The sequence below is a fragment of the Rhinatrema bivittatum genome, chromosome 14, assembly GCF_901001135.1.
Source record: "Rhinatrema bivittatum chromosome 14, aRhiBiv1.1, whole genome shotgun sequence".
Classification (NCBI taxonomy): Eukaryota; Metazoa; Chordata; class Amphibia; order Gymnophiona; family Rhinatrematidae; genus Rhinatrema; species Rhinatrema bivittatum.
This window is the reverse complement of record NC_042628.1, coordinates 14,553,380-14,577,736: the sequence shown is the minus strand read 5'-3', so window position 1 is coordinate 14,577,736 and position 24,357 is coordinate 14,553,380. Positions and strand designations below refer to the sequence as shown.

The following is a 24,357-nucleotide window of genomic DNA, read 5'->3' as shown; positions in this document are numbered from 1 at the left end:
ACGGTGCTGGAGCAACCGCTGCCAACAGGAGGGAGCACGGTGCTGGAGCAACCGCTGCCAATAGGAGGGAGCACGGTGCTGGAGCAACCGCTGCCAACAGGAGGGAGCTTGGTGCTGGAGCAACCGCTGCCAACAGGAGGGAGCACGGTGCTGGAGCAACCGCTGCCAATAGGAGGGAGCACCCGCTGCCAACAGGAGGGAGCACGGTGCTGGAGCAACCGCTGCCAACAGGAGGGAGCACGGTGCTGGAGCAACCGCTGCCAATAGGAGGGAGCACGGTGCTGGAGCAACCGCTGCCAATAGGAGGGAGCACGGTGCTGGAGCAACCGCTGCCAACAGGAGGGAGCTTGGTGCTGGAACTGCTGCCAAAGGTTAAATTGGGGGGGGGGGGGGGGGGGAGAGGGGCAAATGATCATAGGTTCGCCTAAGGTGCCAAATATTCTTGCACCAGCCCTGCCCCCGGGCGAGGGGGCGGGGGGTGTTCCTTTGAAAATCTCCCTCCCAAGGCCTGATTTACTAAGGCTTTCCCCCCAGTTTAGCAGGCCAGGCCCCTTAATCTTCCTGCATTCAGATTCAGCACGTACGCTCCCCCGTGGCATGTGAAGTGCTTTGCACGGTCCTGTGCGCACAGATGGAACTGTATAAATAATCCTAATCCTTTCTGTTCCTCTTATAACTGTACCTGCAGATTACTAACAGGCGATGCCCTTCTGACCTTTACAGACAGGTGGTTTTATTACACAGATGTCACACAAATATTAAGTGCATGTGTGCTGGGAAACCTGCTAGCACTGTGACCATTATTGAGATTTCTTTTAAGGTTTCCACTGCTAAGGTAACCCTACTCTTCCAGAGCTACAAAACACCTTGGAGAGTGTGTGCCTGCCTCTAATGCATGGAAATGTTTATGATGTACTCCGGCCAGAATCATTAGACAATCACACCAATAACCAACTATGTGGTCTCTGACATCTTCAGGATGGCAGACCCACTCAGGAGGCGCATCCCTCATCTATATGCTTCCTTAGTTTCTCACACCACCCACACATTATATAGATTCGCATGTCAATCCAGGCACTTGTGTAACAGCCTGCATACATTTTTCCATAGAACAGCTGCCTGAGTGACACCAACCTTTAAAATGAACTTGCACACTTTACATTCTCGTTGAAAACTATCCTACCAAAGCTACATGCACACAATTACACTCACTAATATGCATGCAAATATTTTTCCGGAGGTTCTGAGTGCATTTCCAGTTACGCTGGGGTATTTCCGGGCTGCCAAGCTTGCATGTGTTTCTGAATGTTTAAAAGACACCTTATCTGTACCCCAGTTATCTCTACAGGCATATTGGTGGAACTTCCTTACTGTTATTACCTTCATCTGCTCTGCAGATTCAAAGGATAAGTCATTCTAGTTCCCTAATCTCACATACGGTTAAGGTGTGGAAGATAATGTGTGGGTGTCTTATGATATCACTGGACTCACCTCACCTCACTTTCTGGCATAATCCAGCAGTTTTGCTTCATCGCAAAAGAAAGACATTGGTGGGAAACCAGACTTACGATTCTGAAGGCAGCTTTGCAAGGGAGTGGAATACAGTGAGAGTCACTGGGACCGCTAGATGACTGAGAGGCAAAAGGAAACTGCAGAAAAGCTGAATGAATTCTTTGCCTTAGGTCTTTATGGAGGAGGATATGGGGATCATACCTACACCTGAAATATTCTGAGCAATTATAACAAATATTTGTGATAATGGAGGACGTCAAAGATTAGAATGACAAACTAAAGAGTAACAAATCACCGGGACCAGATAGTATTCACCCCAGAGTTCTAAAAGAACTAAAACATGGAATTGCTAAACTGTTTCTAGTAATCTGGAACCCATCATTTATAACAGCCACGATTCCTAAGGTCTGTACATTTTTTCGTATGTTGTGGGAGTATAGATTTGTCTCCCGTTTCTGGGAGAGGCTAAAGGTAACAGATCAAGGATAATTATGTTTCTGCAGGATATTTCTCCCCTCTTGGGTTTGCTGGGTTGCGGGGATGATACAGCCATTCCTGGTAAATATAAAAAGTTTTGGTTTCCCTACTTTTACCAGCTGGGAATGTACTCCTCCTGTGATACCCTGGCAGACCGAGGAAGCAGCCCTTTACAGAAAAAAATTCCTTTCTCCCTCCAGGGGAAAAGGTTCAAGATTTGATCTTATAAAAAAGAGGACCATTTCCGAAGTTCTATAATATGCATTACCCGTCAAATGCTTCTGGTGATCTTTTTTTTTGATGTCTGATTTTGAGACATTTGAGTTGCTATATTGATCGTTGCGCTGGTGTTTATCATGTTTGTTCATGCTTGTAATTAAATAACCAGTATTTAAAACAAACAAACAAAAAAAAACAAAACAGCCATGATTCCTGAAAACTGGAAGGTGTCCAATGTGATGCTGATTGTTTAAAAAAGGGGGGCCAGGGGGAATCTGAGAAACTATAGATCGATGCCTGTGAAAATGGTAAAAGCAACTCTTAAAAACAAAATAATATGGCTTAATGGGAAAAGAGACCACATGGTTTTAGCATGCGGGCATAGATATGATGGTAGATAAATGACCACCAGTCCCAAGTTTTAGCAATCTTTTAGAATTTTTTGAAGGGGTAAAAAAACATGTAGATAAAGGTGATCCAGTTGATGTAGTGTATTTGGATTTTCAGAAGTATTTGACAAAGTCCACCAATAGAGACCCCTCATGAAGGTGGTGGACTGGTAGCTGGTTAAAAGGCCAGAAACAGAGGGTAGGACTGAATGGTCAGTTTTAGTGGAGTACCACAGGGATCAGTACTGGGACCCGTGCAGTTTAACATATTCATGAATGAGGAGGGAGGGGATCAGATATGCGGATGACACAACATCTAAAACGGCCAGTGGATGGCGAGGAACTGCAGGAAGACGCGGCGAGAGGAGGAGGATTGGGCAAAGTGAATGGAAATATAAAGTTTAAAAAAAAAAAAAAAGCGTTGCCCTTTTATAGCTGTCATTATTGTGCAGTTCTCTTCCTTCCGTACTATTGTGTGTCAGATTGTTGAAGGCTAAGGACGGCCCCCGTTTTATGGTTCAGGTGAGTATCCCTTTCCCTACCCTTCTAATGTTTCCTGGGTCAGGTTACAGCTCGGAGCTGTCAGAGCGTCCTGTCCTAGGAGGGGTGGTGACTGAAGCCTCAGAGTGCTGTTCCTCATTTCAGTGCCGTTGATTTTATTTATCTTTTTCATTTGTCTATGCTAGGGGCACAGACACACACAGCAGCACATTGCCTGATGAGGATGAGACGTGTTACTGACCTTTCTTATTATTCTGAATCCAAGTGAACCTTCCCTGAACTCATGTATTTGCAATGCCTTTAATTTTCTTCTAATTATGGCAGTGTTTTTTTTCTCCCCCACCAGAAATTATAGAATATGTCTGCTTTAATTTCTCCTTGCTTCTTCATATGGTGTGTGGGCCTTGTAAGCCGTACTGAGTAAATTGAAACGAGGCAGTGTACAAGAGAGAGTTGTCCTCTGTCCCCCGTCCCCCCCCGACCCCCTCGCTCAGACAATCAGAAACTCATCTCAGATCTCTAGGTTGCACTTCCAGAAAATACATGCCAACGATATCCTGTTTAGAGAGTTGGATCCTGCACGGTTGAGGACGTTACACAAATCAGAATAAGCTCTCTGGACAGCAAATTAATTTTTCTCCATCCAAGATCATGTATGTGGGACCAGGGATGAGTCCCCCTCTAGATATGGGCGGATTCAGGGTGGTGAAGGATGATTTCAGGGTGGACTTTTCAATTTTTTTTTTTTTTTAGTGTAATTATACCTCTATAATTGATTTCTCCAAATGGGTGAACCTCCTTCTATCATGGATGGGCAGTATAAACGTGATCCCTGCCACGCCTTCTTCCTTCATCTGACTTTTGGCAAACCTGCTGCTTCCTTCTCAAATCTCAGGAGTAATAATCCTAGTTTGTTTTTTTATAGAAAGGAAAGTATCCTAGAATGAGATACTCCGGGATGTTGAAACTAAAGGACGAGGGAGGGAGGGAGGGATCTACCTGATCTCCAGTTATACTGCTGGACAGCAAGATTGGCTTGTCTGCGGGTGTGGATTCACCGCCATCTTGGCTACTCTTGGAGGAGGAGATGGTGAAAGCAAGCACCCTCCTTGGAGTGGTTGCATATGCCTACTAGTTCTATATTATATCAACCAGCCAGCAGGGGGAACTCCATCGTGGCACACGCACTACAGAAATGGGCAGTGGCCCTCAAGAGGATGGGTAGAGAGCCATGCCCAACAGCGACGGCGGTACTGACATACATGAAAGCATAAATCTCGCCAGCGACATGACGCCCTGATGCTCTCACGTCACGTGGGTTGGGTCTTTGGCTTCTGGGGGCAAAAGTTTAAAAGCCTTTCAGGGCCTGAGGCTGGAACTTCAGATCCCTAGCCATAACTGCAACTTGTTCTTACAATTATATACAAATATCACCGAGATTCTCGGTAGTGAGATTGGGCTCGTGCAGTATATGGAACCGGAGGAGCTGCTGGGTAGTCCAGGGGTTGTGGAGTATTAAGTATCTCGCTAATATTCTACCCTCATAGAAGGTACTCAAGAAAGAGGAACTTCCTTAGCTAGAATTCAAAACAGGAATGCTGGTTTTAGAGGGAACCTGGGGAGGAAGGTTGAGCGGACACACACATTTGGCGAGCTTCCAGAAAGGCTCATGTACCGGTTACAGCATTGCACCTACCAAACTCCCCTGTTCTTCTCAAAACTTAGCCACGCATATTCATAGAAACACAGAAATGACGGCAGAAAAGGACTAAACGGTCCATCCAGTCTGCCCAGCAAGCTTATGGTAGCATCTGCCACACCATACATGTCTCCCCCATAAAGGCATCATAAGGGGGTGGCAACTGGCTTGCAAGTTACCCCCCATACTTATTTTCCCAAACCGTTAAAGCTCTTGTTGGTTGCTGTCTGAGTCCAATTCCCCATTACCTCTTGCCGTTGAAGCAGACAGCAATGTTGGAGCTAGATCACAAGTATCAGGCTTATTGGTTAAGGGTAGCAACAGCCATAACAGCAAGTTACCCCCATGCTTATTTGTTTTCTCAGACCGTAAAATTCATGTCCTTGTTGGTTGCTGTCTGAAACTAATTCCCCTTTTCCTCTTTTCCCCCTGCCGTTAAAGCAGAGAGCAATGATGGAGTTGCATCAACAGTATGAAGGCTTATTGGTTAAGGGTGGTAACCGTCACACCAGCAAGTTACCCCCATGCACTCTTTTCCTCATTCCCATCCTCTAGCCTTCAGGGATCCACAGTGTTTATCCCATGCCCCTTTGAAATCTTTCACCGTTTTTGTCTTCACCACCTCCTTCAGAAGGGCATTCCAGGCATCTATAACCATCTCTATGAAGAAATATTTCCTGACACTGGTTCTGAATTGTCCTCCCAGAAGTTTCATTTCATGACCCCTAGTTCTACTGATTTCTTTCCAATGGAAAAAGTTTGTCGAATGTGCAACACTAAAACCTTTCGGGTATCTGAAGGTTTATATAATTTATTTATTTAGCAAATTTTCTATACTGTCATTCAGTTATACCATCACAACGGTTTACATAATTAAAAAGAATAAATACATAGTTATAGTATAAAATATAGGATAATTAAGATTAAGAAATTAAGATACAAACTTAAGTACAATATCTCCCCTGCACCTTCTCTCCTCCAGATTATACATATTCATATCCTTCAGCCTCTCCTCATAAGTTATTTGATGGAGACCTCCCACCATTTTGGTCTCCCTTCTCTGGACCACCTCCATCCTGTCTCTGTCCCTTTTGAGATACGGTCTCTAGAACTGAACACAGTACTCCAGGTGAGGCCTCACCAAGGACCTGTACAAGGGGATTATCACCTCCTTTCTTACTGGTTATTCCTCTTCCTATGCAGCCCAGCATGCTTCTGGCTTTAGCTATCGCCTTGTCACACTGCTTTGCCATCTTCAGATTGCTGGACACTATCACCCCAAGGTCCCTCTCTTGCTCCGTGCACATCGGTTTTTCACCCATCACCTACAGCTTTTGGATTACCATGACTCTGCTCTTCTTGGCACTCAATCCCAGCTAGCCGTCTGCTGGAGAGACTGCAGGCGATTGGACGGGCCATTTGGTCCTTTTCTGCCATCATTACTATGTCACTGAGTTAGGAAGTTATTTTCATACGAGATGGCTGTGCAGAGAGGTGCATGACTTGTAGATCCGGGTGGCTCATCAGCTCTCTATGGATGTGTAAAACAGGACTGTGCCCCCAAGCCTGTCTGTTAGGACTCTGGACACCTTGCACAGGGTGGGCAATCAGCTTCTGCTTGCTGCTCGTCTAGCAACGACCCCCACCTGGAAGATGACCCCGCGCCCGGACTGACAGAATAGTAAAGTAGTGGAGACTGCGACTCTGGAATCTGACTTAAGCATTAAAGGGAGAATTGGATGCATTTCCTGACATAGGGTGCCGTCCTAGGCTCAGCGTAGAAACCCTTCACAGGGGACGGGTGGGGTAGACCTGGGCAGCATTATATGGGCAGATGCTCCAGCAGAAAGTTAAATCTATATATATACACACAAGCTCCTTGTTCATTCATTGTTTTCTGGCAGGTCTGTGATGATGCCTTTCTAAAATAAAAGTTCTTAAAAGCAAAAGAGGCGGTGCCTGAAGTCTGAGCAAGTGTTTTTAGTTTCCTGCCCTTGGTTTGAACTGACACCACAGCTTGAAACCGGCAGTCTCCTCCTGCTTCTGTGGGTTTCCGGATCAGTCAGAACTAGCTGGGATCTGGTGCCATCGCCAGCCTTCGTCTGGAAGGTCCCAGAGATTTGTTCTCCTAACTTTACAGCCCCTCCCAGCTTTTACTTGGCCCGGACTCTGCAGTGACAGCACTGGGCTGGGGGGGGGGGGGGGGCTCCTACCAGAACTCTGCACGCGTGGGCCGCACATCCCGCCACCGGGTGTCACTCCTTGCACAGTGATCCCTGAATCCCTTACCCCTCCTTCCCCGGGCATGGCAGGGCACAGCCCTGAACCGAGAACTCCAAAATACACCTTTCGGTTCTAGAACAGATTTATTTAGCATGTCAGGATTTAAATAACGAGTGCCAACGAGAGAGAGTGAAAAAAAAAGGCAAGTGCAGCACATTTGCATATGACTAATTTTATTACTGACAAGAAGACAGCCTTATTCAGCTACAATGTTCACAAACAAAGTGATCTCACGCCCCCAATAACATATGACAAATTGCTTTTCAATCCCCTGTTCTATTTTTTTACATGCCTTCACCTCCTAGGGTTCTCATTCACCACTTTTCTGTTATGTACTCCGAGCCCAGATCCTTCGGGTTAAATTTTCAAAAGACAAACATTGTGAGGTCGAGGATTCAGAGAGCCTAAGGATACTCGCAAAGCTTTATCCAAATACTTAGCAAGATTTACCTAGATAAATCCGCCGCAGAATACACACGGGATGGAGTACGCACTTAACTTCACCCGCATACCTTTACAGCGGCTATTCCTCTGACTAGACAACGCTCACTACAAGCGCTCATCGGCTAAAGATTCCCCACCCCGAGCGATGCCTCTTTTAGTCTGGATAACCCTTGGTCTGACCCAGCATGGCAATTTCTTATGTTCTTAACTCGGGTGCACTAACTCGAGTTAGTCAGGGAGAAGCCTTTAAACATTGCCCTGTGCGTGTGCAAACAGAAATTTAGAGGCATCAAGAAAACAGACAATTTTCCATCCATATTAAGACGTCTAAAACAACATCTGAACATTAGACTGGGCACCATAATAGGGTGAATAGTTAAGACATCTAAATACTTGGTGCCGTAACATACAGACGGTTCAAATGCCTGCTATACTGAAAATATAGCTGAGTTGAGTTGCTGGTCCACGGCTTTTAACGATGCAACTTGTTGGGAGGAGCCACTCTGACTGACAGCACCGTCATGAAAGTTCTCCCAAAATAGGGAAATGAAACGGAAAAAGGGAGACTAAAATAAGAGATATTATAAAAAACGATGTTTATGTCCTCACCTGCATGAACTGGCCAAGCTACAAACTGCCCTCCCTCGATCCAGCTGAAAGTACATGCGGGGTCCCATAGCACGGGGACCTTTAGTCAGGGTGGTGTTTAGGTCATAGTATGAAAACGACATGCGCGTGCATGGGATTATCCTGAAGGGCGCGCACTGTTTCACCCATGCCCTCCGTCGCCCAACTCCCAGCCACCTGCGCAACCAGAAGGGGCAAAGCGTGCAGAAGCTTTCAGCAGACAAATCCCCCCCCCCCCGGTGGCCTATCTTCCAAAATTAGCTATAAAGTACACAGGGTAAATGTATTCGCACACTTTGCAAATATGCAGACTCGTCAAAATCTTCAAAATTGCCTCCTTGTTTTTGCATGCACATACATGCGTGTTTTTCTTCTATAGTGAAAGTTTCTGCCACGCAGCCCGGCCATTTCTCTGCAGGTATAAGGATGAAGAAAGCAACACCTGAAAAAACTCCAAAACAGCGCTCTCCAGCTAGAAAAAAAATATTCCGAGAAACGACCGCGGCCTGGCGGCACCAAAGGGTTAAAGAACTGCGTTTCGGCGGCTCGGACTATCTGGTGCTTAGCAGCTGACAGGGCACGGCGTGCCAGTCGCTTACAGCTGTTCCAGTTCGTTTAACAGGCCACTTTTGTTAGCTGAAATCGCAGCATCTGTTACTTTCCCCCCCCCCCCCCCCCCAAGGGCAGTGAGAGGCCAGCTGTTATCTCCCAAGATGTAACAGAGCCCAGGTCAAGATCTTCAGCAATCGGCTTGTGAAACAAGCGCTAAGCTGTCAATTGGCTCTGTGAGAGGCCCGAGAAAGTTATCACCGCATCCAAAGGTGCTTCTTGCCGAGAGCACGGGCGGAATAACACGCTTGCTTGCTTGCTTGCTGACCGATACTCTCGGGGCATGGCAGCTACTCCCCCCGCAAGATGTTTCAGGGCTGAATTTCCACAACCCGGGTTTAAGCGCATGAACACAATGTTATAAAACCGGCTGGGGCTCTGGCCGTGTACAAGGATGCAATGGGAACAGGAGTCCCGAGGAGTGGAGATGGCTCAGGGTGGCTGAGCAAGTTAGGCAGATAAAGTTATGCAGCTAACTTGGCTGAAAGATGTAGCAGTGCAGCCACATAGACTCGGGTATCTTATTATCAGCTGGATGGGTTTATCTCCCTAACTATAAAACAGCCAAGTGGCTGTCCTTGGCTTATTCCAGCTAATTAAGCTGGAATAAGCTGAGTATTGGCACTTATCCTAGCTAGGTTAGCCGGATACGTAGCTCCACCCTGGAGTAACCCCATTCCATTAGTCACTTAACCAGCTAGTTAGCCGGCTAGGTGGCAGCCACCCATGCCCAAATATTGAAATGGCACGTTTAAGTCCGAACTTAATCGGCGAAGTGGCACTGCCTATCAGCCTCATACTTGTTGATTTTAAAAAAAAAAAGGATGGCCGTAAATTTATGCACACGAGTTAAACCCTCCAAAGAGGATGTGAAAGTTTGCATGGGCAAGTCTCTACACGCTCCTGGCCACTTAACGGCAAGTTTTCAGAGAGAACTTATGGGGGTCAATATTCAAAACTGGAGCTTTTGGGGGCGCTGGGCCTTTTCCTACGCACCCGTCTGGAGGTCACAGCCTGGGGCTACTACCACGCAGCGTACCGGGCCGTGGCTGCAGGTTGCTGTGGCCAGGAAAGCAGATCATTTCCTAGGTCCTGGGATTTACTCAGGTCCCGCAGTGGAATAAAGAGCACGGAAACCAGCTCGTGGCAACACGCTCGCGAGAACATTTTCCTGTTGGTTAGCAAACAGCTCGCACCGCTGCATTTAAAACGTTTCCCCCATTGGACCGGCTGTATTTAACTTCTTAAATTTACAAGGGGGCCGGACAAAAAAAAAAAAAGGAGCGGCTCCAGGGAGGTTTCCGGCGCGGGCTATACCTTTAGACTGGCAAACCCCGACTGCATAAACAGCTGTCCTGAATTTTCAGACGAAAACCTAACCACGTAGGGTCAGCTGAAAATTTCCCAGGTTTCTGTATCCGCTCGGTGGTCTTTGAAAACTGATCCCAGGGCTTAAGTAAAAGCAAAACGGCATCCGAATTTTCAAGAATCAAGTTTCCTGTGGCAGGTGGGACGTCCCAAACCCGGGGTTCCATGTAGTCAGGTTAGCTCGGCAAACGTTTCTCCGGATGCAGCAAGGAGTTTTGTGCGCCAAAATATGGGCCTGCTACTTAGCGCCCTTGCATGGATATCCCAGGCTAATGAAGGCATTAGCTATTACCCCCCATGCCGAGGGGTGAGCTGGCTTAACTCAGCGCGGGTCAGAGGTGGGGTAAAGTTTCTGTGCTAGTGTCAGAAACAGGTGTTCCAATGCCGGGACCTGTAGCCGGGATTTGTGCACAGAAAACGTGTTTTAGGATTTTATGTGCACACAAACTGTTTTCTGTGCTGAAAGCATTTTTGTATGCCTAAATCATATTTCATGCCCATAAAACAAGCATAAAGCATGTTCTGCACACATAAAAGTCTTTTCTGTGCACAAAACACGATTTTTGTGGATATAAATGCTGTCCAAAAGACCCCCCCAGCCGCTCAAGTTAAAATGTGTGATCAGTCTGCGCTGAGTGCACGTTGTAAGTCAGGTGCCTGCGCACAATTTTAACTCCTCGTGCGTTAGCATAACATTTGCTTACTGCCTTGCCTTAAATTGTTTTAGCGCCTGCATTAAGAAACTGTGCGCTGGATTTCAGCTCAAATTTAACTCTGGGCTCAATGTATCGTCCCCGTCAGCTTCTTAGACAGCAAAATCAGCAGGAACACAAAAATTAGCTTATTGCCGGCAAACTAACCAGAACCTAAATACAGCTTCTTGCCAACAGGAAGAACAGGAGGCTCAAAGAATCAGCCAGGAAAACATAGTTACCCGTGTCCTCAGGCCCTCTGCAGCCCTACAGGAGCCCGACACCCTCTGAACTTCTAATGATTCGTGTGTCTGCACCTTGCAGGCTGCTACCCCCTGCAGGAAACCCTGGCCCATTTATCTGGACAAGCCATAGGTTATGCGGCTAAATGGCAACGTTTTCAATACTGAGCCACTTATGCGGCTAAATTATAGCTGGGTAAGTCATAAAAAGGGGCGATGTGGGGTGCTTTAGAGCGGGCCTAAATATCCAGCCTTGTGTGGACGGATAACGCGCTACTAAACCGGATTATCTTCAAAGAAATCTGGTTATGTAAAGTTATTTAAAAAAAAAAAAAAAGGTAAAGTGAGCCTGTGAACTGATTTCATCCACCCCCCCCCACCAAAAAAAAAAAAAAAAAGTCATAAATAACCCTGCTGGGCCATGCACCCTGCACCCCTCAAAGCCTTCCTAAATGTGATACAAAATGCTGCGTGGTCCCCATGTCGGGCCCCCTCCACCCTCTTCCCCAGCTCAGTCCCGGGAACCCCCCCGAAGCAGCACTGGAAGTGGGTGAATGCGTCCCTCCCTCCCGGCTGGGGGCGGGGCACCGGGACTTAGGGACTGTGGGTGATTGAAGGGTGGGGGAGGGGTAGCCCAATTTTGATTTTAAAACTGAAAATAGGCACATTTGCTGTTCTCGTGTGTGTGTGTGTGTACAAATTGCATATACAAACCTTTTTCTGTACATGTAATTCCTCCGATTAAAATAATATAGAAATAATGGGGTGGGGGGAGGGTTTCCAGTCATCAGATTTAAAGGAAAGGATCTGTCATAACAAGTGAAAATATATTCCTTTTTCCCCCCCCCCCCCCATCGAGACAGTTGCTCTAACAGCACTGAGGCAAGGCAGGGGCCAGAGAATATTAGCAAACCCTGTTGCCTCTCCCATGAATGCTGAGCATTATGATTTTTTTTTTTTTATCAGGGCTGCATTACTCCTGCTGGGCGGCCGCCAGAGCTCAACAAACGCAGCTTATTCTAAAGCGCTGACGTTAGCTTGCACCAGCGGCAGTGACGTCCTTGGAAATCAGCTGTTCCCACAGTATATCATCCAGTTTTGCCTTTTAACACTTCAGCCTCCCCTGGATACTTCGGCAAGGCAATGACTAAAACCAACATTTTCTCTCGACGACTATCAGAAGGAGGCATTTTTCTGTTTTCCTGGATGCGTTTCTTTAATGCTTTCTCCGGCACGGACCAGAGCTTCCCTGCTGGATGGAACTACACGGAGACGTGAAAACGCAGTTTCGTAGACAACGTAGCAAGATTAGTCACGAGGCCTTATGGAAAGGTTTACTATACAACAAAAAATAAATTCAGTGTTTACCAATGACCAATGTTCTTTTTACAAGAACATTTTTCGGGGGTGGTGAGACCTTTCAGAAGATCGGCAAGAAGACGTTCCAATACCTAAGAACTTCGAGATCTCGGGGGCCTTTTTTTTTTCTTCAGATGATCAATATATAGTCTGAATTCTAGTCAGCTTTATTGCTCTTTAATGCTATAACAGGGCAAGACAATTATTTGACACGATACAAAAGCTTCCGTGGACTATGGCACTAGACCAGCCACCTTGTAAAAAAAAAAAAAAAAAAGTATAAAAAAGTATTTCACACAGTGCCGCCCTGAAGCTAAGATTGCTTATAATCATAATATGTATTTATTTGTGGCACAGTAGGGATAAGAGGCAAAGAAGATAGAACAGAAGAGCATTTGCTGGCTTATCACATAGTAGGGAGCAACGGGAAAACGACGACGACATTAATTGTTACTTTTCATGTTGCCTTCCACCCAAAACACGTTTCCTTTCGTTTCTGTTGGTTTATCCACACTAAAAACGACAGAAAAGAAACGCTGAATAGAAAACGAAACAAAAGGGGTTTTTCCCCCCCCCCCCCCACGCGCATCCCTAAGTGGAGCTGGAGATGTTCGCAGGAGCACCCTCCACGGAGAGGGACATTCAAAGCAGCGTCCGACGGTGCAAGCTACGGAAGAGGCGACGGTTCCATGCTTCCAAGTCTGTTGGTCTTTATTCCTTGCTCTCATGATGGCCACAGAGCCGGGTCTTGAAGAACAATGCTCAGGGGACGAATGTAGGCAAAAAGGCGAAGAGGTATGGGCTTTACTGTAGCACCACCCAGTAAGAACATAAAACAATGTGCACTGGTGGAACAGCGCATGCACGGTGCCAGAGGCAGAACAGGCCAGGTTCGGGAGCAGCTTTTCCTAAAGGCGAGTTGACTATGCAAGCAGGAAGAAAGTGTCCAGTATTCAAGGCCAAGTACAGAAAACAAACCCCTAGATTCATCAAACTGTCGGAGGGCCCAACGCCCTCTCGCTCCCCCCAAGCCAGATCCGAAGATCCCGTAGACCCCTCCAATATAAAAAAAAAAACAAATTTCAGCCACCGCTCCCTCCCAGTCATGCCTGTCCCATAGTGAAACTATATCTCCTGCTTACACTGCCCCTTCTAAAACTATCTATCTATTTATTCATTTTTTATGTATGTGTTTTAAATGTATGAGATATTTTTTATGTATGTTTCTTATATGTTTTTATGTCATTTTTCACTGTGTGGTACTAGTAATGTGTGCATTTTTAATGTTATAAATGTATATATTTTTGAGCTCATGTAGTAATATATTTATTTGTTTGTATAGCCCCTGAAGCAGCCCACGTTGTATGGGCGAAACTCAACCCAAGTCGGGCATTGGTTTTTACCTTTTAATTAAAGTATTTCCTGACACCGATCTAATTTTGTTCTGGTTGCACTAGATAAACATTCTACAGAATACACCCGGCTAAAGTCAGAGTACCACGCCCAGTAACACCACCTTTTTTTATCCGGCTACATTCTGTGGGGGTAACAAGTTACCCAGATAAATTTGAAATGGACAGCAGGGCCGGAAAGTAATTTTTGAATATGAACCTCTGATTTTCTATTTCCAGAGTACAAGTGGTATGCCAGACTGCACTGAAGTAAAGAGTTAAAGCAACACAACATGATGGTGTTAGGATTTCATAGGTGCAGAGAATTTCTGCCTCCTTAAGAAGAATACAATTTGAGCCGCCCAGTCATTGACTCCAGAAGCTTCTGAATAATGGTACCTGTGTTAATTCATAAGAAAGAGGATTTGCTTAAATTGCAGGTGTACAAGCTCAAGCTTTACATCAGTGTAACTTGATCTGACAGCTCAGTAACACAAGACAAACGATGCACGTAGTTCTCCCTGCAGAACACAGACCTGGCTTCAGTCACTGAAGCAGACCTTGCCCAAAGTGATCATTACAACAAGACTCTACTGTAATATCAAATGAAGCACTCCAAAAACCCTGCACTTCCCTGAAGAAGTGGAGTCAGAGCGCCTGGGAATAGACAAGTCTGAAAGAAAACCTCTGCAAATGCAAAACGTAACACAAACGTTTAGCATCTGCTGGATACTGATCCGATGGCCAGAGCTTCCCAAACCTTCTGTTCTGGTGACCCCCCCCTGCCGCAGCCGGTCAAGTTTTCACAACAAATATGCACGAGATAAATCTGCATCTGTTGGAGACCCTGACTGCTAGGGTTTTGGAAGCCCTAAATGAAGGTAATGCATCTCCTGATTTATAACATGCATAAGCCAAAGACATATAGAAAGGAGTTTGTTCTTCGTACCTTCTTTCATTGTCATCAAGATGGGCAAACAGCACATTCTTGGAGATTGCCTTGGCCAAAGCAGTCATTGTTTTATAGTCTTTTGGGATAACCTTTGGAAAAAGAAAACCTTACTGTAGTTTAGGTATCAAAGTCTAAATCAGTGGTTCTCAACGCAATCCCATGGACACACCCAGCCTGTAGAGTTTTCAGGATATCCACAATGAATATTCATGAGATAGATTTGCATGCATTGCCCCCATGCATATTCACTGTGGAGATCCTGAACACCAGACTGGTTTGGGTGTTTTACAAGGACTGGGTTGAGAACCCTTGGTCTAAATCACAGTGCTATAGCTTCTAAATGGCTTATGATATTTTGTGGCATGGTCTTTTCAAGTTGACTCAAATTAATTTCATTCTTGTTTTTTTTTTAATTCTTTAGCAAACATACTGCCGAAGTTCCCACTAATGAGATGGCATGAGATGGTTTTGGTTAATGGGTAAGCAATGGTTTCAAGCAAAGGCACAACCAGTGTGCTGTGCAGGACAATATTCTGAACAAGGCTAGAGAGAAGCTTGGTGAACAGCTCCCCAGTTCTTCAAACTTCCTCATTAGGCCTGAAGTCAGCCTGGTCAATCTTCTAGGTGATGATATTCTAGTAATGGGCATACAGCCGAAGGCCAACTGGTGAAACGAATCATCAACCACACAAGAAAAAGACAACACAATCCCTGTTGTGATTCCACTACCCTCCCACTAAAAAATATTAGCAATGCACAAGGGACTGGAGATATTTAGGGCGGTTTTCAGAAATGCAAGTCAAGCATTATTGACCCAGAGTGTTAGTAGTTAAAATAAAGGCACAAACCTGTCACTAAACAGGATTCTGAAATGCAATTGTATACTTTCTCATGACATTTTTAAGACCTTGTCAAGATATCAAGCAGAGGATGGCAGAAGCTTTGCTACCCAACCTGCATGCTAAGCATGGACTTGACAGACAACCCTACGGCTTAGGCCTGACATGCATTTGGGTGCAAGCCAAGAAAAACGAAACATACAATTAATCTCAGTTGCCACTATTAATTGTATTTGGCAATTATGGTATGCTAGCGCCTGTGAAATGAGGACAGAAGGCCAAGAGATGTTTCAAAGGTTACCTTTCTAACGTAAGAGACGGCATCTTCTTCAGTGTAGACCTCTGCACTGACCCCGCCTCTCCTACGACGAGCCTTTACCACTGGATTTGGAGGCGGAGGAGAAACTTCATCATCATGAGAATCGGACTGAGAGTTGGATTTCTGTCGAGCTAGTAGCTGTTTGCATTCTTCCTGCAGGCAAATAAAAAGTAAGTTATAGATACGTGCAAAGGTACAAACATAAGTGCACAGGGAGAGCTAGGTCCCTAAACAAGCATTTCCATGAACAAACCCAGATATATCAATTATGTATTTAATGTGAATGGAGAAAGGTAAGAAAACTGTGACATGGGATTACGAACCAGGACCTACCGATAATCTAGGGCGGTTTGAGCAATAGGTTGCCAACCAGGAAAACCAGCATTCAACTCCCACTGATGCTCCTTGAGTCCTTGGGCAATTCACTCTTGAGGGGTCCATATTGGCTGCGAGAGTCAACCCAAAACTCACCTTTTTAAACTTGCATGCTCAGCTATCTAATTAATTAATCAAATTCTCCTATGATGCCTCCTTAATTTGTATCACCTATTTTATTGTCATTATAAGTCTTTATTCACAACCACCCAGATTTTCTCCATCTTTTAACCTTCTCCCATCTTAGCCCATCTATGGCCAAGACAATCTTTAAGGTGGGTTCACATGCAACCTGAGTCTGGACAATAGGTGGTGCTGTTGTGTGATGACTGAGATCCTCTCTGCCTCCTCCTTCCCAATGCGGGTTATGAGCACTATCTCCGCAGTCTGAGGAGGAGAAGCCAGAACGTCCGCAAAAGTCTGCTACACGGCCACCGACTGTTCCGGCAAGCCCACCAGCACACCAGACTTATCTTATCTTAGCCTGACTCCTCTTAGGTTCAAAAACATAAGCAAATTGGCAGTATTGTTCAGCCTCAGTGTCCACCTTCTTCTTGCAGGGGTCTTCTGGACTTTCACTATTTGAAAATGTCTTGGACGGCACAGAATTCCCAGCCTCCAGATGGGTAAGAAGTCCCAGCCCATCACACAGTGGTAACACCTAGGGGAGCTGCTCTCTGCGGGCCCCTCGTTCTGGACTGTCAACTACAGTAGCTGGACTAGATGGGGGGGCCAGAGATTAAGAGAATAGTGGGGAAAAATTGTGGTTGTGAATGAAGGCTCGGTGCACCAGATCCCAGATCTGGTTCTGACTGAGCAGGAAGCTCAAAGGAACATAAGGAAACTGCCAAGTGAAAAATCGCACCCCAAAAAACTCCCCCTGGTTCATGTCTTGTTGTGGCGTTTTACTGCAGGTCTACCACAGCCTGATGCAGACGTCCCCCCCTCCCCCACCATATGTTTCTGCAGAGAACCCCCCATACAGGAACTGATGCGCAGAAACCTGCCTCAGTTTTATACCTCTGCGAGCAAGTTTCAGAGTTATTCTCACGCCGTCTGAAAATGCACGCCTATCTCGGAACGATTAAAAAGCACGTGTGGGGTTTCACAGCAGGTGCGCATTTAGGTTCAATAGAAATGGTCTGTTCTCGGAGGAGGGAGGAGGGTGAGGAATGTAATTTTCCTATCTGCACAGGCAGTTTTCGCCCCTTTTCTCTAGCCACAGATAAAAAAGGCTCAACATCCTGTGGGTGCTTCTGTCACCAGGTAGCCACGTAAACAAATTTTGCAAAGAAAAACCATGCACAGAGTTTTCTTTGAAAATTGTCTACCGTGTGCATGGGTTGGGTATAAAATTCCCCTGGGGGCTCTGCACCTTGACGAGCTATAGAAAACGTCCCCTTCTATGTAACTTTTTATCATACCACAAGACTCTGCTTGACAAGGCAGCTATTTGCTCCAATAGCTGTTTGGTTTTTCAATGCAATAAATAGTTTTAATAATTAAAAATATGATTTCAGACAGATCCAGACATCTGACTTGCCTTGGCTGGCCTTTTTTCTACTCTAGTTCTGAGTGATTATTCCAAACTCAGAATCACCTCTTTGAGCCCTGAGTTTATTGCCGATTTCCGACCATGGCCAGCTCTCTCAGTTCTAGTTTCTTGCCAGGCTTTGGTTCTGCTCCTATATCTCTGCTCATTACTTCAGTGATTCCTTTCTTGTATCCCCCCACTGTATCCTGCTCCATCGGTAGATACCACAACAGAGCTTCGCCATTGACTTATCTGTTCACTCTTCTTGAGAAACCAATATCCAGCGACAGCAAGACAAAAGCTTAGCTTTCTACCCTGACCTCTCTGCCTCTGTCCAAGACTTGGTCATCTGGTACATAGGCAAGCTCAGCCTGGCCAGTAGGTGTCACTGCTCCCTGATGGGCTCCCACCCTTTCAGGGCTGTGAACGTTGCCTCCCTAGCATCTCCAGCCCCCAATGGTTCATGGAGCAGGAACCAGGCTTAGGAATTAAACTGGAGCTCCTGAGCAGTGCAGTGCTGGACCACAGGGGGGTCAACCCTCCTATCCATGTTTCTGTGTGCAAGGATATGCAGTTACATAATTATAATACATACATCTCTCTCTATATATATATCTAAAGCTTTCTACCTATAAATAGATACTTAGTTTGATATTAACCCCATTTACTGAACTACTGAAAAAAAAAAAAAGACAGATTTCCTACTCATAACGTCAACAGTATGCATTAATAACCCCTTTTCTTAAATTTGTATTCCTAAAAATCACATCGATCATGCAAAACAGAGCAAACAAACACCTCCTTTAAAAAAAAAAAAAAAAAGCAAAAAAGGCAAGGAAAGCGAATTATAAGAGCGAGAGTTACCATGCGATTCATTTAAAAACCACTACAAGCCACGGATCTGAAGAACAGCCTGTGGACGCACAGCTGTTCGGAGCCTGGGCGTAACTGCCATTACTGGAGTTCGTTTTCCCCAGGCCCAAGCAGAGATCCAGAGGTTAGGCTCTTAAAATAAATAAATAAATAAAATAAAATAAAAATAAAAATCTCTCGGAATGCAGAGGCAGAGAGAGAGAGAGAGAGAGCGCGGCCTCACACACACGCGCGCAGGCACACGGATTGCCAGACATAGGAAACTCACTTCCCAAGTAAACACCTCACCATTCTGGGGTCGCCATGACAACCAGCCATCCCATTCATTCTCTGGCGGAACGGCACGGATAATGGAGCACGGCGCGGAAATCCTGCCTCCCTCTTCCTCACCTCGTTATTTAACCCCCCCCCCTTCCCCCAAAATTAATAAAAAAAAAAAAAAAAAAAAAGATCTGAGTGAGATCCTCCCGCTATCCGGGGGTTACCCTGCCCGATGTCATTTCTTGATAAAAAGGTGCAATTACAGCAGCATCCTTGCAACTGGTCTGCCGGTGCAGCAAAACTTTCTGTTTTAGATGTGAATTCACCTGGGGGGGGGGGGAGAGCCCCACAGGTTCTGACTTCTTGTCATTACTCCCAAGGCATTTTCTCAGTCATTATTATTATATTATTATTATTATTTAGACACATACTACAAATGCATTCAGCGTTCACAATCTGAATCGGTGCTTTGAAATCTAAATTGTGTTATTCGCCAGTTTCTTCCAAGAGGCTAATTATCATCTTTTATTTTTGTTGCTAAAGTTGAACGCACAAGTGCTTTTATAGCCAAGATATCTGTGCTCGTAACAGAGGTGTAAAGAAAGCCAAGGCCTCATTATTCAAGCCTGGGCAGCCCCGGTACTGATAAGATTCCCTTCCCCTGCTCTCCAGCACCTGACCAAGGAGGTCCACGTTCTCCAGTGAGGAGCGACGCCGCGTAAGGGGGTCTAGGATGGCCCCCCTTAAATCCTGCCGGACAGGAGCTGAAATCAAACTCGTAGCCTAGGCCGGCAAGAGAAAGGTATACATGCCTTAAAATAAGCCACCGGGGCTTCCCCAAACTTTACAGTCCTTAGTCCTGATGGGAGAAACACCCAGGACTCCTGCTGCAGGTTTTGTGACTCTGTGGGTGCACGCATTGGGTTTAGAACACCGCAAGCTTATTATGGGGGGGAAAAAAGGGATGAACCTGCACAACCTCGTCCTTTCCACAGTCACGCTGTGGTTGGGAAACCTCTTCCTGACCTCCTTCTGGTAATTCTGATGTGGTAGAAATTGGCGGGGATTAACGAGACTGTGAGGGGACAGGTACTCATCGGGTGCAGGGCGCTGCATTACTTTTAATCTGGATTTGTGTCACCATTCGGCAGCTTCCCTATTCTACCGCAAAAGCAGATAGGTCGGCAGGGACGTGACGGCACGTGTCACACTACATGAGAGAGTGTCTGCATCCCGGAATTCACTCATTAGTTACTTGGGTTTGATCCAGAACTTTCCTCCTGCTCCTTTGGGCTTCCAGCAAAATCAGAACCGGCCTCTACTGGGTTAGAATGCTGTGAGACGTTGTTCACAGTTACCCGGGGAGTTTCTCCGTTTTATAACCTACCTTCCCCATCTAAGCCAGACAATGGGGGGCGGCAGTCCTCAGGCAAGGGCCGCAGACCATGGTCCCTTCTGGAAACCAGTAGACGCATGCCCTGAGCCTGGCCACTAGGTGGCACCATTCTGTAATGGCTGAGACGCCCTCTCCCCCATGGCCTGTGAACGCTGCGTCCACAGAAACCCCCAGCTCGTTTCCAGCATGGGAAATAGATACTGGGATCAAGAATCGAATCCCACCCATGGCACCACCACTGTGTCAACACAGCTCATTAGTTAAATGTGGGAACTTCAACTGGAGCACAACATTTAGTCATTATTATACTCTTTTTTTTTTTTTTTTTTTAATCCTTGTTCACCAAACAGCCATATTTGAAGCAAAGATACTGTCTTCAAAACCAGACACTCAAGAATAGGATTGAAATAAAACTCCCCATTTCATAGCAGTTTATACCATTGCAGGTTTTACCATGATCTTCTTTAGATTGTACTGCACTTCTGCAGGTAACCCAGTAAAGAGCCTGTGTTACCATTCGGCAGCCCTTCCATTGTTGGTTAGATTTGGTTGTATTTTGTTCTAATATTTTTCACTATGGACACGCTCCTGTTTTTAACGATCTCATCAAGTCCACTCTCTAAGCCATGTGAATTAGTGCTTGGCTGGTGTCAGAGCGATGCCATGTACTTGCATTCATAATTGGTGGGAATGGCCAAAAAGAAAACAACAACAAAATCAGTTGAAGAAGGGTCTTGGCAAGTTTGTTCATTTTGGCTCTCAGATGAATTATCTAAAAAAAAATATTTTTGCTACTACAGCTTTTACAAATAATAGCGAATAACTGTTTATCTAAAGGAAAAATATGATGCTTATATAGAGTTAAACACACACAGGAACTTCTATCACTGCTCAGTGTAATTCCTAAACCTCAAAATCCTATCATCTAATTATTCTGAACTGGGTCCTTGTGGATTCAGCATTCGCTCTGGATTTAATGAGGCCTGGACGCAAGCAGGCTGACTGGATGCACACATAATCCAAGGCGTGATCTACATTACGGACACAAGCAGGCTGACTGGATGCACACATAATCCAAGGCGTGATCTACATTACAGACACAAGCAGGCTGACTGGATGCACACATAATCCAAGGCGTGATCTACATTACGGACACAAGCAGGCTGACTGGATGCACACATAATCCAAGGCGTGATCTACATTACGGACACAAGCAGGCTGACTGGATGCACACATAATCCAAGGCGTGATCTACATTACGGACACAAGCAGGCTGACTGGATGCACACATAATCCAAGGCGTGATCTACATTACGGACACAAGCAGGCTGACTGGATGCACACATAATCCAAGGCGTGATCTACATTACGGACACAAGCAGGCTGACTGGATGCACACATAATCCAAGGCGTGATCTACATTACGGACACAAGCAGGCTGACTGGATGCACACATAATCCAAGGCGTGATCTACATTACGGACACAAGCAGGCTGACTGGATGCACACATAATCCAAGGCGTGATCTACATTACGGACACAAGCAGGCTGACTGGATGCACACATAATCCAAGGCGTGATCTACACTACAGATTCTCAAACCGCATTTTCTGCTCCCTGGAAGGACAGAATGTGCACGTGCCAGAGAAAGAATCAGAGAGCTGCAAAGACATTTTGACTGCCCAGGAGAAGGGGGCGTATCAAACACGGGGAAGATTTTAAAGACTCCCACTGCTTAATTGGGCACAGGCTGCGTTTTCTACCTGCAAAGGAAGACCTAAGTGGCCCTCAGTGCGCTCAAAGCATGCCTGGCTCATAGTACTGCACAGTAAAAGTCCTAAGACCGTCCCTGATCAGATGATTCTTTTTGGTGCACACCGACAGAGGTCTTAAGAGCAACCATAAAGGGGGCAAGACCCCCCCATCTGCCCACATGGATGCAATTTGCATTAGTACGACCGTACCCGCTCCAGGGAAAAGTGCCCGCCCAGATTTGCCCCTGCTTCTTCTGCACTTACTCTTGCCATAGAAAATTAAAAAATCTACAGGCGTTATTTCCCTCCTCTGCAGGGCCGAGGCCCTAGGCAAACCTTCGCTCCCTTAACTTACCTACTGGCGAAAGCTCCAGCCCAACGCTCCCGTCTACTGACGGTAGTGGCTCCAGCAAGGCGCACCCTTCTCTGGCGATACCGGACCCGGGATTGCATCCCTCTAGGCCTCCCGGTGGCAGGATTTTGCCGCCACCCAAAATTCTGGCACTCTAAGCAACCACCAGCCCTCCTCCTCCAATTTAAACATGGCCCCCCCCCCCCCCCCCCCACGACTCGAGCCCGCCTACTTTTTAACCTCACTAAAAGCACGCGTGCTGCCGATTTCCGTGCGCACCGTCACCCAAGCAAACAGCTTTTGAAAACTGCCCTCATGGTAGGTCGGGAGGGAGGAGCCTCGTGTTTCTCTGCGCCAGGGGCTCAGAGCAGGTGACCGCGTGCAGTTCTAGCAACAGGAGGGGGAGACAAAGCAGAAAAGGCGGCCCCGGTCTCAAAGGCTTCATTGCCTTCTGGCAACGGCAAAAATTAAAATTATGTAGAATAAGCCCTGCTGTGGCAGCGAAAAGAGCCAAGGGACGGTTTTAGATAAGTTTGCCCTTTTTGGGAAAGCAAGCAACAAAGCTGTAGGGGAATGGACGGGGAACCAAGGGGACAAGCCCTTTCGGCTCACAGCCACAGACACGTTCCCTCGGTTTCTCGCCTTCGTCATTCGCAGAGCTTCATAGGTGAAACCTCAGGCCAGTCCTGGTTTTCCTGATGAATTTCAGTACCCGCAGCATGGCTTCCAATTGGAAGAAGGAACCAACAATACGCTGGGATACAAACATCAAAAGCCTCCCTCCAGAAACCGAACCGCGCGTCAGCCACCAACTGAGAGCTTTTGGCAGGACACACAGAAAAGGGACGGCCAAGGGAAAAAGGAAGGGCACCGGCACACAGAGCGCTTTCTCAACGCCAGATATGGTTACAGAAGAAAACCAGTAACTACGACAGCTATTTTTCTTGCATTGTGCCTGATCACAAAATGAGCATCTTGGATGCATCACACATAAGTTTCGATTTCCCACGTTTCATTTAAATATATGCTCTATGTCAAAGTCTTTCTGATGGCATCACAAGAATCGCCTGCTATCAAATAAAAAAGTTCTGTCCAGGAGCTGTTATAGTGTCAGCTCTTTGGGGGCTGGCCTGGTGGCTCCTGCTGCGTGGAGAACCTATTCTGCTTCCCGGGTGGGCCAGGGACAGGGCAAGGAGGCAGTCATGTTTACAGTCTCAAGGGAAGGAAGGGAAAGAGGAAACTCTGTAGTTGTGCAACGGTGACACCTGGTGGCCCACAGTAATGGGGACCACATGTGCGAGGTTCTGGAAGGAGCCACAATAATGTGTGGCCCCCGGCTGAGGACTGCAGCCACAGTGGCTGGGGCTAAGCGAGTTGGCCCAGGGGGTTATTAAATAGAAGAAATCCCCAGCTGGCTGCGAATGAAGGCTCACGGTGCAGTGACCCAAAAGAAACCGGTTCCTACTGAGCTGGAAGCCCACAAGAGCAGGAGGAAACTGCCATAAGCAAAAAATAAATAAATTGGCAGCACTTTGATCTTTAGCCCATAGTCAACAGCTGTTAAACATAATTTTAAGAAAATCAAAGTAAAGTTAATTAAGGTTGCATTGAAGATCTCTGTTTCACACTAAGCCACAAGCCAGGAGGATGTTTTTTCTCATGGCGTATTATTCACTTTATAACTGTGGGTTGTTTTCTTTTGTAAAACAAGATAAACTGACACAAAAGGGTCCCCGACAGTTGTCTTTACTAGATTTAAGCTTGGTTTCCCGATCAGACTTTGTGCTGAACGCTGTATGGGATGAGAAGGGCCCGCTCCGAATGGAATGGGCTAAAACGCTGGAGCAGGAGACAAGAGCCAGCTTAATTCAAGGAGGAGAACATTAAAGG

The 24,357-nt window shown here is 46.2% G+C and overlaps 1 protein-coding gene across 2 annotated transcripts in view; it reads right to left on the bottom strand.

Moving 5' to 3' along the window:
* PRKAR1B (protein kinase cAMP-dependent type I regulatory subunit beta) overlaps window positions 1–24,357 on the bottom strand; it is a 121,491-nt gene that overhangs the window by 85,214 nt on the left and 11,920 nt on the right. For both annotated transcript variants that reach the window (XM_029576724.1, XM_029576725.1), the window contains exons 3-4: window positions 15,905–16,075; window positions 14,762–14,853 (exon numbers count right to left, since the gene is read on the bottom strand). In XM_029576724.1, coding sequence (XP_029432584.1) covers window positions 14,762–14,853; window positions 15,905–16,075 — 263 coding nt within the window. The remainder of the gene's footprint in view (window positions 1–14,761; window positions 14,854–15,904; window positions 16,076–24,357) is intronic.